This window comes from Plecotus auritus (assembly GCF_963455305.1).
Source record: "Plecotus auritus genome assembly, chromosome: X".
In the NCBI taxonomy this organism is placed as follows: domain Eukaryota; kingdom Metazoa; phylum Chordata; class Mammalia; order Chiroptera; family Vespertilionidae; genus Plecotus; species Plecotus auritus.
In genome coordinates, this window is record NC_137784.1 from 84,000,313 (window position 1) to 84,016,423 (window position 16,111).

General features: G+C 42.7%; 1 protein-coding gene across 12 annotated transcripts in view; it reads left to right on the forward strand.

The window, feature by feature from the left end:
- Positions 1-16,111, forward strand: part of FRMPD3 (FERM and PDZ domain containing 3) — a 177,989-nt gene that overhangs the window by 128,654 nt on the left and 33,224 nt on the right. For all 12 annotated transcript variants that reach the window (XM_080653054.1, XM_080653057.1, XM_080653058.1 and 9 more), the window contains one exon: positions 13,159-13,303. In XM_080653054.1, coding sequence (XP_080509180.1) covers positions 13,159-13,303 — 145 coding nt within the window. The remainder of the gene's footprint in view (positions 1-13,158; positions 13,304-16,111) is intronic.

The following is a 16,111-nucleotide window of genomic DNA, read 5'->3' on the forward strand; positions in this document are numbered from 1 at the left end:
TCAGACTACTGACTGATTTCTCAACAAAACACATCAGGCAAGAAGGGAATGGAATGAAATATACAAAGTCATGCAAAGGAAGGGTCTGAATCCAAGAATATTGTAACCAGCAAGATTATCAATCAAAATTGAGGGTGAAATCAGGAGCTTCACAGACAAAAAAGGACTAAGGGAGTTTATTACCACCAAGCCAGCAATGCAAGAAATGCTAAAGGGTCTGCTGTAAAAAGAAGAAATAGGAAGCGAAGAAGGAACACGGGTAAAGAATAAAAATGGCGACAAATAAGTACCTACCAATAATAACTTTAAATGTCAATGGATTAAATGCCCGAATCAAAAGACATGGGGTAACTGAGTGGATAAGAAAACATGACCCATATATCTGCTGTCGACAGGAAACCCACCTCAGAAAAAAAGATGCACACAGACTGAGGGTGAAGGGATGGAAAAAGGTTTTTCAGGCGAATGGAAATGAAAAAAAGCTGGGGTAGCAATACTTATATCTGACAAATTAGATCTCAAAATGAAGTACATAACAAGAGATAAGGAAGGCCACTTCATAATACTAAAGGGAGCAATCCAACCAGAAGAAACAACTCTGGTAAACATATATGACCCAATACAGGAGCACCCAAATACATAAAAAAAAAAAAAAAACTGGAGGATATCAAGGGAGAGATTGACAGCAAAACAATCATATTAGAGGACTTTAATACCCCACTATCACCATTGGACAAGTCCTATAAACAAAAAATCAGCAAAGAAACATCAATCCTAAATGACTCACTAGATCAGATGGAATTAATTGACATCTTCAGAACATTTCACCCCAAAGCCACAGAATATACATTCTTCTCAAGTGCACATGGGTCATTTTCAAAGATAGACCATATATTGTGTCACAGGCAAAGTCTCTTCAAATTTAAGAAGATAGAAATCATATCAAGCATCTTCTCAGATCACAATGGCATCACACTGGAAATCAACTACAATAAAAACAATCCAAAAAAATCAAACACCTGGAGACTAAGTAACATGCTATTAAATAATGACTGGGTTACCAGAGAGATCAAAGAAGAAATAAAAAACATCATGGCAACAAACGACAATGAGAACACAGCAATCCAAAATCTATGGGACACAGGGAAAGCAGTCTTGAGAGGGAAGTTCATAGCTCTACAAGCCTACTGCAAAAAACAAGAAACAATGGTAATAAATTACCTAACCCTACAACTCAAAGAGTTAGAAAGAGAGCAACAAGAAAAGCCCCGTGTAAGCAGAAGGAAGGAAATAATAAAGATCACAGTGAAGATAAATGACATAGAGACAAAAAAAAAATACAAAAGATCAACAAAACCAAGAGATGGTTCTTTGAAAGGATTAACAAGATTGATGAACCTCTAGCAAGGCTCACCAAGAAGCAAAGAGAGAGGACCCAAATAAACAAAATCAGAAATGAAAGAGGAAAAATAACAAAAGACCCCACAGAAATTCAAAGGATTGTTAAAAAATACTATGAACAACTCTATTCCAACAAACTGGACAACCTGGAGGAAATGGACATATTCCTAGAAAAATACAACCTTCAAAAACTCAGGAAGAATTTAAACATCTCAATAGGCCAATAACAATGGAAGAAATTGAAGCAGTCATCAAAAAGCTTCCCACAAACAAAAGCCCGGGGCCTGATGGCTTCACAGGGAGTTTTACCAAACATTCAAGGAAGAACTAAAACCTATCCTCCTCAGACTATTCAAAAAAATTCAAGAGGAAGGAACACTTCAAAGCTCCTTCTCTGAAGCCAGCATCACCCTAATACCAAAACAAGATAAAGACAACACAATGAAAGAGAATTACAGGCCAATATCCCTCATGAACATGGATGCCAAAATCTTCAACAATATTCTAGCAAATCAGATCCAGCAGTACTTCAGAAAGATCATACACCATGACCAAGTAGGATTTATCCCAGGGATGCAAGTATGGTACAATATCCGCAAATCAATAAACGTGATACATCACATAAACAAATTGAGGGGGAAAAAATCACATAGTCATATCAATTGATGCAGAATAAGCATTTGACAAAATCCAACACCCATTTTGGATAAAAACTTTCAGCAAGGTGGGAATAGAGAATCATACCTCCACATTATAAAAGCCATATATGACAAACCCACAGCCGACATCATACTCAATGGAAAAAAACTAAAATCATTTCCCCTAAGAACAGGAACAAGACAGGGATGCCCACTCTCACCACTCCTGTTTGACATAGTACTGGAAGTATTAGCCACTGCGATTAGACAAGAAGAAGAAATAAAAGGCATCCAAATTGGAAAAGAAGTAAAACTGTCCTTTTTCGCAGATGACATGATATTGTACATAAAGAACCTGAAAGACCCCATCAAAAAAACAATTAGACTTAATAAATGAATTTGGCAATGTGGCAGGATAAAAAATTAATGCCAAGAAATCTATGGCATTTCTATACGCCAATAGTGAACTTACAGAAAGAGAAACTAAAAAACCAATCCCATTTACCACCGCACCAAAAAAATTAAGATACCTAGGAATAAACTTAACTAAGGAAGTAAAAGACCTATATGCGGAAAACTACAGGACACTGAAAAAAGAGAGGAAGACATAAACAGATGGAAGAACATACCATGTTCATGGATTGGTAGAATCAACATCATCAAAATGTCCATACTACCCAAAGCAATCTATAGATTCAATGCACTCCCCATTAAAATACAAATGGCATATTTCACAGACCCAGAAAGAACTTTCCAAAAATTCATCTGGAATAAAAAAAGACCCCAAATAGCCACAGCAATCCTGAGAAAGAAGAACAAAGTAGGTGGCATCTCAATATCAGATTTCAAGCTATATTACAAAGCCACTGTTCTCAAAACAGCCTGGTACTGGCACAAGAACAGACATATAGACCAATGGAATAGAATAGAGAATCCAGATATCAACCCAAACCACTATGCCCAATTAATATTTGATAAAGGAGGCATGGAACATACAATGGAGTCAAGACAGTCTCTTCAATAAATGGTGTTGGGAAAATTGGACAGATACATGCAAAAAAATGAAACTAGACCACCAACTTACACCATACACAAAAATAAACTCAAAATGGATAAAGGATTTAGACATAAGACAGGAAACCATAAAAATACTAGAGGAATCTACAGGCAGTGAAAACTCAGACATATGCTAAAGCAATTTCTTCACCGATAACGCTCCTAGGGAAATGGAAACTAAAGAGAAAATAAACAAATGGGACTACATGAAAATAAAAAGCTTTTGCATAGCAAAAGAAACCATCAACAAAACTACAAGAAAGCCCTCTGTATGAGAGAACATATTTGCAAATGTTATCACTGATAAAGGTTTAGTCTCCAACATTTACAGGGAACTCATACAACTTAATAAAAGGAAGATAAATGATCCAATAAAAAAGTGGGCAAGGGAGGATCCAAGATGGCGGCATAGGTAAACACCTAAACTGCTGCCTCATGCAACAATTTTAAAACTACAACTAAAAGACAAAACGTCTATCACCCAGAACCACGGGAAAGCTGGCTGACTGGAAGGCCTACAACTAGAAGGAAAGAGAAAAGACCATTGAGACGTGCACAAGTGCTGAAAAGCTAAGGTATGGAGGCTCACGAATCGGGCTGGCGGAGGGGAACTGGGGGCGCTGCTTTTTTCAACCCGAAGGGAGACAAGCTCCCAGTTACTCCGAACTCCAGCTTCTGGGGAGACGCGGGGGGACCCAAACTCCTACGGAGAGAAGCTGGACTGTCTGCCATCGGGTCAGAAAGTGAGGGTGGCTTGCTTGCAGGGCTGCGCGCAGGAATAATTGTATACTGCGCTGGGGCGCGGGACTCGGGGACGCGGTTGTTGACGCAGAGCCGGCTAACTGGCAGCCATCACTTTTTGCCACACCCTAGCCTAGTGATGCCCTGAGACCCTGCCCCGCACAATCTACAAACCCACCCAAGCTCCAAGCAGCAGCTTTAGCATCTGAATGGCTTGCCCTATTGCAGCTTAACATAGCAAACTTGCAGCCTGGGTCAGACAGCTCCAAAACCTCCAAACCCCAACCAAAGAGGAGAAAACTGTAGTTCTCGCTGTAGCTCCTGCTGGGTAGCCTCAGACAGTAGCTGCCCTGCACCCCATTGGAGATCCAGAAGCCAGTGTACCTAGTGGTCAGTGTGAGACACCAGATTTCAACTCCTCACATCCATAAGTGACACATTCAAGAGGTAGACTCAGTGAGCACCAAAGCCCCACAGAAACAAGTCCTGCACCATAAGCGTGTCTCCAGCGCAGCAGTTCTTCCATTATAGACACAGCGGGTCCTCACAGCCAATTGGCCTGGAGGTCAGTTCCTCCCAGTGTACCAACAGCAATCAAGGCTTAACTACACCAAGACTTTGCACTCAGCCCACAAAGGGGTGTACCAAGAGCATCCACCTCAGGTGATTGGGGAGGCTGAGCTACTGGTCCCTATAGGTGACCTACCACACAAAGCCACTCCATCAACACAGGGAAGCAGCAAAGTGCGGAGACAAAAAAAACATGTCACGAATGAAAGAAATGGAGGAAAGCAAAATACTGGACGACATAGAGTTCAGAAACACATTTATAAGGTTACTCAAGAATGTTCTAAAAACCGTCGAGAAACTTGATGAGACCTCCGAGGAGATTAGTGAGACCTTCAAGGACCTTAATGAGAATGCCAAAAAAAATGGAAAAGGACCAGTCAGAAATTAAGCATACACTGTCTAAAATAAAGAATATACAGAAACTCAACTGTAGATCAACATACCCCAAGAATCAAACCAAAGATCTGAAATATGAGAAAACAAAAAAACACCCAACCAGAAAAACAAAAAGAAAAAAGAATTCAAAAATATGTAGATAATGTAAGGAGCCTCTAGGACAACTTTAAGCATACCAACATCCGAATTTTTGGGGTGCCAGAAGAAGAGAGAGAGCAAAATATTGAAAACCTATTAGAAGAAATAATGACAGAAAATTTCCCTACCTGGTGAAAGAAATAGACTTACAAGTTCAGGAAGTGCACAGAACCTCGTACAAGAGGAACCCAAAGAGGACCACACCAAGACACGTCATAATTAAAATGCCAAGGGCAAAAGACAAAGAGAGAATCTTGAAAGCAGCAAGAGAAAAATGGTTAGTTACCTACAAGGGAGTACCCATACGACTGTCAGCTGATTTCTCAACAGAAACTATGCAGGCCAGAAGGGAGTGGCAAGAAATATTCAAAATGATGAATAGCAAGAACCTACAACCAAGATTACTCTACCCAGCAAAGCTATCATTCAGAGTTGAAGGTCAGATAAAGAGCTTCACAGACAAGAAAAAGCTAAGGAGTTCATCACCACCAAACCAGGATTACATGAAATGCTGAAGGGTATTTTTTAAGAAGAGGAAGAAGAAGAAAAAGGTAAAGATAAAAGTAATGAACAACAAGGAGAAACCAATATGGCGGCATAGGTAAGCACCTAAACTGCAGTCTCGCTCAACAATTTCAAAACTATAACTAAAAGACAGAACGGACACCATCCAGAACCACAGGAAAGCTGGCTGAGTGAAAATTCTACAACTAGAAGGAAAGAGAAAAGCTCACAGAGAATTGGAGGTACGGCAAAGGGTCTTTGTGCGTGCAAAGAGGAAGGGTGGCTGAGAGCCTGGCTGACTTTCTCTGGCGGAAGGGGGAAGGAAGCCCCTGACCGCACTGAACCCCAGTTCTGAGTGCACTGAACCCCAGTCCCGGGCGAAACCCCGTGGACCCAGGCTCATACAGGGGGAGTCTGGACTGTCAGGTAGAGAGAAAGGCACCCGGAGACTCGGAGACCCGGGGGAGATCCGGGGGAGCCCCAGCAGGCAGGGTGCTGGAGGCGCGCGTGCCAGTGTGCACAAGGGCTGCGGAGGTTGCCACAGGCTTTCCCTAGCAGAAGGGAGTCCGAAGCTCCTGACTGCACTGAACCCCAATTCTGACTGCACTGAACCCCAGTTCCAGGCGAGCCCCTGGGGACCCGCGCTCTTACGGCGGGGCGGGGGGGGGATCTGGACTCTCGGACGGATACTTATGATCTGGGAAGGCAGAGGTCTGCTGACGCGCACGCGCGAAAGAGCAAGGTTGACTGGAAGCCAAGACTGTCTGCTCCGCCCTGAGACTCCACCCCATCCAAGCTGAGCACAGAGGCTATTGCAATTTGGCAAGTCTAATCCTATAAGGCTGTCTCCAGCACCGAACTTCTCCCAGCGTAGACACAGCTGATCCTTACAGCCAACTGGCCTGGAGGTCAATTCCTCCCAGTGATACCAACAACAATCAAGACTTAACTACAACAAGGCTGTACACACAGTCCACAAAGGGGTGCACCAAGAGTGTCCACCTCAGGTTAATTGGGGAGGCCGACCCACTGGGCTATATAGGAAACCTAGCACACAAATCTACCCTACCAACTCAGGGAAGCAATGAAAATGCGGCGTCAAAGAAACAGATCACAAATGAAAGAAATGGAAGAAAACAAACGACTGGATATAGAATTCAAAACCACGGTTATAAGGCTTTTCAAGAATATCCTAGAAAAGGCCGATAAATATAACGAGACCCTCGAAGATATGAAAAAGGACCAACTAGAAATTAAACATACACTGACTGAAGTAATTATACAGAGACCCAACAACAGACTAGAGGAACACAAGAATCAAGTCAAAGAATTGAAATACAAAGAAGCAAAAAACACTCAACAGAAAAAGCAAAAAGAAAAAAAAAATCCAAAAAGTTGAAGATAGTGTAAGAAGACTGTGGGACAACTTCAAGCGTACCAACAGCTATCATTCAGAATTGAAGGGCAGATAAAGAGCTTCACCGATAAGAAAAAGCTAAAGGAGTTCATCACCACCAAACCAGTATTATATGAAATGCTGAAAGGTGTTCTTAAAGAAGAGTAAGAAGAAAAAAGTAAAGATAAAAATTATGAACAACAAATACATATCTATCAACAAGTGAACCTAAAAATCAAGTGAATTAAAAACCTGAGGAACAGAATAATCTGGTGAATATAATAGAATCAGGGGCATAGATAGGGAGTGGACTGATAATTCTCAGGGGGAAAGGGGTATGGGGGTGTTCAGGAAGAGACTGGACAAAAATCATACACCTATGGCTGAGGACAGTGGGGGGGAGGTAAGGGCAGAAGGTGGGGTGGGAACCGGGTGGAGGGGAGCTATGCGGGGAAAAAGGTGAAACAATTGTAATAATCTGAATAAAGATTTATTTAAAAAAATGTTTAAGAGAGGAGAAACCAAGATGGCGGCATAGGTGAGCACCTAAACTGCTGCCTCGCACAACAATTTCAAAACTACAACTAAAAGACAGAACGGACACCATCCAGAACCACAGGAAAGCTGGCTGAGTGAAAATTCTACAACTAGAAGGAAAGAGAAAAGCTCACAGAGAATTGGAGGTACGGCAAAGGGTCTTTGTGCACGCAGAGAGGAAGGGTGGCTGAGAGCCTGGCTGACTTTCTCTGGCGGAAGGGGGAAGGAAGCCCCCGACCGCACTGAACCCCAGTTCTGACTGCACTGAACCCCAGTTCCAGGCGAGCCCCTGGGGACCCACGCTTTTACGGGGGGAGTCTGGACTCTCGGGCGGAGACTCGGGAGCTGGGGAAGGCGGAGGACTGAAAGCGCGCACGTGCCAGTGCGCACAAAGGCTGCAGAGGTTGCCACAGGCTTTCCCTAGTGGAAGGGAGTCAGAGGCTCCTGAATGCACTGAGCCCCAGTTCTCACTGCAGTGAACCCCAGTTCCAGGCGAGCCCCTGGGGACCCACGCTCTTGTGGGGGGAGTCTGGACTCTCGGGCGGAGACTCCGGAGCCGGGGAACGCGGAGGACTGGAAGCGCCCGCGCGTGCGCGCGCACGTGCCAGTGCGCACAAAGGCTGCGGAGGTTGCCACAGGCTTTCCCTAGTGGAAGGGAGTCGGAGGTTCCTGACTGCACTGAACCCCGGTTCCAGGCGAGCCCCTAGGGACTCACGCTCTTGTGGGGGGAGTCTGGACTCTCGGGCAGAGACTCAGGAGCCAGGGAAGGTGGAGGTCTGAAGGCGCGCACGTGCGCGCAAGGGTAAGGCTGACAGGAAGCCAAGACTGAGACTCCACCCCATCCAAGCTGAGCACAGAGGCTATTGCAATTAGGCAAGTCTAATCCTATAAGGCTGTCTCCAGCACCGAACTTCTCCCAGCATAGACACAGCTGATCCTTACAGCCAACTGGCCTGGAGTTCAGATCTTCCCAGTGATACCAACAATAATCAAGACTTAATTACAACAAGGCTGTACACACAGTCCACAAAGGGGTGCACCAAGAGTGTCCACCTCAGGTTAACTGGGGAGGCAGACCCACTGGGCCATATTGGAAACCTAGCACACAAATCTACCTTACCAACTCAGGGAAGTAGTGAAAATGCGGCGTCAAAGAATCAGATCACAAACGAAAGAAATGGAGGAAAACAAACGACTGGATATAGAATTCAAAACCACGGTTATAAGGCTTTTCAAGAATATCCTAGAAAAGGCCGATAAATATAACGAGACCCTTGAAGATATGAAAAAGGACCAACTAGAAATTAAACATACACTGACTGAAATAAAAAATATTATACAGAGACCCAAAAACAGACAAGAGGAACACAAAAATCAAGTCAAAGAATTGAAACACAAAGAAACAAAAAACACTCAACCGAAAAAGCAAAAAGCAAAAAAAAAAAAATCCAAAAAGTTGAAGATAGTGTAAGAAGACTCTGGGACAACTTCAAGCGTACCAACATCAGAATTATGGGGGTGCCAGAAGAAGAGAGAGAGCAAGATACTGAAAACCTATTTGAAGAAATAATGACGGAAATCTTCCCCCACCTGGTGAAAGAAATAGACTTACAAGTCCAGGAAGCGCACAGAACCCCAAACAAAAGGAATCCAAAGAGGACCACACCAAGACACATTATAATTAAAATGCCAAGAGCAAAAGACAAAGAGAGAATATTAAAAGCAGCAAGAGAAAAACAGTTAGTTACCTACAAGGGAGCACCCATACGACTGTCAGCTGATTTCTCAACAGAAACTATGCAGGCCAGACGGGACTGGCAATAAATTTTCAATGTGATGAATAGCAAGAACCTACAACCAAGATTACTCTACCCAGCAAAGCTATCATTCAGAATTGAAGGGAAGATAAAGAGCTTTACAGATAAGAAAAAGCTAAAGGAGTTCATCACCACCAAACCAGTATTATATGAAATGCTGAAAGGTATTCTTAAAGAAGAGGAAGAAGAAAAAAGTAAAGATAAAAATTATGAACAACAAATACATATCTATCAACAAGTGAACCTAAAAATCAAGTGAATTAAAAACCTGAGGAACAGAATAATCTGGTGAATATAATAGAATCAGGGGCATAGAAAGGGAGTGGACTGATAATTCTCAGGGGGAATGGGGTATGGGGTGGTTCATGAAATGACTGGACAAAAATCATACACCTATGGATGAGGCAGTGGGGGGGAGGTAAGGGCAGAAGGTGGGGTGGTAACTGGGTGGAGGGGAGCTATGGGGGGGAAAAGGAGAAATAATTGTAATAATCTGAATAAAAATTTATTTAAAAATAAATAAAAAATAAATAAATAAATAATGTTTAAGAAATGTAAAAAAAAAAAAATATGAACAACAAAATGACATCAAATACATACCTACCAACAAGTGAATCTAAAAATGAAGTGAATAAAAAATCTGAAGAACAGAATGGACTGGTGAATATAATAGAATCAGGGACATAGAAAGGGAGTGGACTGACAATTCTCAGGGGAAAGGGGTGTGCGGGGTGCGGGAAGAGATTGGACAAAAATCTTACACCTATGGATGAAGACAGTGGCGGGGGGTAAGGGCATGGGGTGGGGTGGGGTGGGGAATCAGGTGGAGGGGAGCTATGGGGGGAAAAAAAGAGGAACACCTGCAATAATCTGAACAATAAAGAATTATTTTTTTAAAAAAGTGGGCAACGGACCTATATAGATACTTTTTGAAAGAAGACAGAAGGAAGGCCAAGAGGCATATGAAAACATTCTCAAAGTCACTAATTATCTGAGAGATGCAAATCAAAACAACAATGCGGTACCATCTCACACCTGTCAGAATGGCAATCATCAACAAATCAACAAACGACAAGTGCTGGCGAGGTTGAGGAGAAAAAGGAACTCTTTTGCACTCCTGTTGGGAATGCAGACTGGTGCAGCCACTGTGGAGAACAGTGTGGAGTTTCCTGAAAAAGCTAAAAATGGAGCTCCCATTTGACCCAGTAATCCCACTTCTAGGAATATATCCCAAGAAACTAGAAACACCAATCAGAAAGGATATATGCACCCCTATGTTCATAGCAGCACAATTCACCATAGCTGCGATTTGGAAACAGCCTAAATGCCCATCAGCAGATGAGTGGATTAGAAAACTATGGTACATCTACACAATGGAATACTACGCTGCTATAAAAAAGAAGGATTTCTTACCATTTGCAGCAGCATTGGTGGAACTGGAGAGCATTATGCTAAGTGAAATAAGCCAGGCAATGAAAGAAAAATACCTCATGATCTCACTCATTTATGGGAAATAAAGAACATTATAACCTGATGAACAAAAAGATAGATACAGAGGCAGTAAACCATCGAACAGACTGTCAAATTACAGCGGGAAGGCTGGGGAGTTTTGGGGAGGGGGGGAAAGAGATCAACCGAAGGACTTGTATGCATGCATATAAGCACAACCAATGGACACAAGACAATGCGGGGGTGCGATGAGGGCATGCGACGGGGTAGGGGAAGCTGGAGGAAGGTCAATGGGGGAAAAAAGGAGATATGTGTACTACTATGTGTAATACTTTAAACAATAAAATTTTTTTAAAAATTAAGAACCAAATGAGAGCAATAAAATGTCTCACACCCATTGCCAAAAAATATATATAAAAAAAATGTTTTAATCTTTCTTTTTTACAGCAAGGCACCTACAGGGCTGAGGCTTGGATACTGAGTCATGTAGCTGAATAGCTATATTACAATGACTCTCTACATTATGTTGACAATATTAATGATCAGATTTAGTATTTTAACAACAAACTTTAGTTTACCCTGTAAATATTAGTGGAAGAGATTTCAAAAGTTTAAAATTTCTCCTTTTTATTAAGCTTATAATTATATTCTTTAAAGAGTATCTATCCCCTTTGGATTATTTGCATATACAGAGGGATTATGGGATGTCTCAATAACTTTCTTAGACTTTATTAGGATTAAATTACTTATAAAAATATTGGCTTCTCATATAACTTAATTTAATCCTCTTAATCCTTTTATTTATTTTATTTTTTTAATATATTTTATTGATATTTTACAGAGAGGAAGGGAGAGGGATAGAGAGCTAGAAACATCGATGAGAGAGAGACATCGATCAGCTGCCTCCTGCACACCTCCCACTGGGGATGTGCCCGGAACCAAGGTACATGCCCTTGACCAGAATCGAACCCGGGACCCTTCAGTCCGCAGGCCGACGCTCTATCCACTGAGCCAAACCGGTTTTGGCACCTCTTAATCCTTTTAGCTTTTAATGCCTAGTCTGGAAATGCTCAAAAGTCAAGGCAACCCACAACCCAATGGCCCCTCTTCAGCCAGTGCAATTTTCAGTGGTCTTAATTTGGAAGCCACTACCCTGTCCTAGGTACAGTGTTCTCATGGCTGATATCCATCTGACCCAAACTTATTTTCAAGGCACACTTTCTTTTTTTAATTACAATACAGATATTGGAAAGGTTTATTGAAAAGGTGTTCATTTATTTTCATTATATTATTTTTTTTTGTGTATCATTGCCAGGTCTCTGACGTAGTCAACTAGCTAATCCCAGGATTAATTTGACTGATTTAAGGTCAGGAACAGAAGGCAACAGAGTATGCTAGTATTTCCCAAACTAGGTTAAAAACAAACAAACCCTCAGAACACCTTAAGATGGTTTATGAAAATAGATATTTTTAAAGAGAAGCTGCTTCCTTTATTTTTGTTGTTGTTGCTGTTTTTAATCCCCAGGGTAGTTTTTCCACTTATATTTTAGAGAGAGTGGAAGGAAGGAAGAGAGAAAGAGAAGCATCCATGTGAGAGAGACACATTGATTGGTTGCTTTCCACACTTGCCAGGACCAATAGGGCGGGGTATCAAACCTGCAACCCAGGTGCATACCCTTGACCCAAAATCAAACCTGAGACCCTTCAGTGTGCGAGCCAATGTTCTAACCATTGAGAAATACTGGCCAGGGCAAAAATAGATTTTTTTAATAAAACATTTTAGAAAAGTTGGAATACGGAAGTCCCACTCTTGAAGTTGGTACTGCACATTAATATATTAAAGGATCTGATAATTTCCATAAGTACAATTATCTATATAGTGTTGTTTAACCCAGTGTTTCACTCATGTATTTGATCAAGGAATTATTTTAAGGAGCACCAATTAACATCTTGAGAACACTTTGGGAAACCAAGGGAAAAGGGGAGAACATGAAGGTCTGAGCAGGGCTGCAGACCAGAAAGACCTTGACCTGGAAGGCACAGTGAGGACTTGATTGCACGGAATGTCCATGTCCAGGAGCTGTTCTAGGTATTGTAGGTGGTTATAGAGATGAGCTGTGCATTCAAGGAACTTCTCATAAAGGATTTTTCCCTCAACTCCTAGGTTCACCCCAGCTTTCCCAGCTGGCCTGAACATCTGCTGAGCCCTGACAACCCCAATAAAAGCCACATGACAGTCACATGATGTTTAATAATTTCAGTCTTCTTCAGTAAAGGTGGTTCATTAAATGAGTAATTAAGGTTGATTTAGTTTTGATACCTGGGTAAGAGTTTACTATAAATTAACTCTCAAATCAGAAGAAATCATTTGTCAGGACATATGCCTCAATTTTTGGTTCAGAAACTATGGTTCCCATAACCATGCAAATTATATTTTATATACTATCATTCTCCAGGAATTGAACCTGTTTTCTTCCTTCCCATGTCCTCATGTTTCTTCCTGTCTCTCCCCCAGCCTCTGGTGTTGTTGATGGAGTGGCCTGAAGCCACCAATTTTGCCTGCCTGATTGCAGGGTACTGCCGCCTCCTGATGGATTCCAGGAAGATGGTTTTCTCCAGGCCCACCAACCAGCCTCTTCCACCTCCAATGATCAAGGCAGGTAGGGCTCAGCCTCGATTTTTGGTGTAGTGGAAGTCCTTTGGACCCTGGAAACATGGGGGGAGGAGCTCCACTGCCTTAATGTTCACCCCATCCTCCCAGCACCTGATTTGCCAGGAGCTGATGCTGTACCACTGCGTCCCACTTGGCACAAGCCAGTTGGAAAGACAGCTGGCTTTCTGATGGGCTTGTCCCACAAAGGATGCCTGTAACAACACATTGTGATTGAGTCTGAATGATAGTAAGATAAAAATAGCAAACAAGCAATAAATAGAGAACCAATTAAGGAATCTCATTGAATCTAAGGAAAAACTTTAGAGGTACATTGATCTAGGAGAGATGCATGGGTGTTCTAACTTTTTTTAAAAGTGGAAGCTGAAAATAAAGATAAAATTTTCTTTTGTTCATAAGGTGGTTGATAGCTGCCTGAAGTAAGAGGCCACAGAAGGTTGGGGTAGGAAAGAGTGTGCAAGCACAGAGTATATATAGCCAGCAGGAATATTAGAGATTGAAGGGGTTGACCACTAAGAACAAAGTCAAGTGCAACTCTCAAACAGCGAAGTGAAGCCACTCCTCAGAGCTTTCCTGATGATGGCATAATCAGGGCCTTTGGAGGAAAATCAGCCCAATCCAGATACTGCCACCCCAAACCAAAATGGGAGGAGACCAAAGAACAGTCACTCCACATATTAGACCCAAGACTCACATACAATGCAATGAGTGCTCTCCCCACCCCAGCACCCAAACATCACAAGTAGAAGCTGAGACTTACTACCCAGTAGTTGCCCTCCTCACATGCTGAAGACTCTTTACCCAATTTGTCTTGCTGCTAAACTATTTCTTTTATCTTCAAGGCTGTCTTACCTTGCAGCATGGTCACATCTGATCTATATTGAGGAGTTTGAGAATAGAAGCACATACCTGATGGATGACCCAGCACCCAGTGGGCTGTGCATCCACATAAACCCTCTCACCTCATTTTCTTCAAAATGAACATCACAGCAAACACATGTTTATACCTCATAACATTGCCCATAGGAATTAGAAGGCAATCCACCAAACACAGATTTGGGGAAAGATAGGGGGCCCCAAGGCATATGATGTAGGCCACATAAAGAAGCAAAAGAACTGACTTGGAATATTAAGAACCTGGGGATCCACGTTGCCATATGTCTCAAGGTGGATTGCTCAAGGTGGATGGCCATATATACTATGAAAACTCTGATGGCCAAATTATGGCAAAGCCAGTATTAGCATTATTAGTGTCACCTGTGATCTTCCTCTCTATCATCACACCTAAGTAAATTATACTCCTTACTGAGCAGGATAGAGAGGGAGAAAGGGAAAAGGCAAAACAGAAGGAAGAGCCTAGAGCTCAGCTGAGGACCAGATGTGCAAGTGAGGGTTGTTTGGGGGTTCATTTTAAGAAGGCTCCTTGGGTGGTTCTGTAGTCCCACCCTGCCTTCCAAAGGGTTTTGGTCAGCCCATTAGCACCCTAGCCCAGTGGTCGGCAAACTCATTAGTCAACAGAGCTGCAAACCGCGGCTCGCGAGCCACAGTTTGCCGACCACTGCCCTAGCCAATGCCTTCATTAAGTATTCCCCTTACTATGGGAATAGTGGCACCATGTTGAATCATGTTGCTTTTCCAAAGGCAAATAAATTTGATTGGATTCTCTTCTAGCCCAGAAGGGAGGCTTATCTAAATGCTATACATGACTTTAGAGCCCTTCCCTGATTCCTGAGAACCTTCAGCATTGGGCCTACAGAGTGAAGGGGGCTCAGGCTGCCTCTAGCACAGGGCCTCTCTGTCCATGCAGGAGCCAGGTGGACGACTGTGGTGTCCCCACTGTTTGTAGCACTTGACTTCTCCAGGGGCTTGGGCCAATGCCTAGGCCCAGTACTTGGCCTTTGGGTTGTTAGTTGCTGGGTTGACAGTAGCCACCCAGGGTTCAAGGTGAGTGTGACAGAATGAGTCTCATGGGTCAGCCTGTCAGGGGCTGGTATGCACATTATCCCATGGTCCCAAGGACAGGAAAGGGCAACAGCAAGCAGCACCACTGAGGAGACCTCCACCCAGGTTATAGTGAGGGGCCATCAGTTCCTGATACAAAGTTAAGATTGGCTTCCTCCATCAGACCCCACTTTCAACCCAGAACAGAAGCTCCAGTGTGGTTTAGTAAAGACCTATAGGGAACAGTCATCCTGCCAACCTCAGACAATAGAACACCAGTCTACTCAAAGCCTGGTTTCTCTAGCAGGGTCTATAGTCTTGTCCCATAGCAGCTACTGGCTGCCAGCTAACCCAACTCAATGCTCAGCCGACTGGGCTTAAAGGATGCTGGTAAACCACCAACTGGAAAAGACAAAGCATCACCTCTTCTCTCAGACACAGAAAAAAAAGGAAAATGGGAAAGTGGAAGGAAAGAGATTACCTGTTGGGCTTTATCAGCCGTTTTCCTGAAGTAGGCATTTCACTTATTCATTCAACAACTGTTTCTCAAGTACTCATTATGTATGTGCCAGGCACTGCAGATAGAGCTGTAAATAACAGACATGGTCCTTGCCCTCACAAAGCTTACAACCTAGTGGGAGAATACAGAAATATGATTAAAGGAATAATGCCAATACAGTTAAGTGCCTTTGCATTTATATAGAGGAAATTTCAACTGACACAACATAACAGCACCTGGTCTTGAAGACACAACTTTGAGAAAATCTCAGACAAATGCCAACTCTCCACCTATATGGGGATGGTTGGAAATCCAGAGGCAGCTGCCATCTCTCTCTTGCCTTGAGCTCCCTGTATC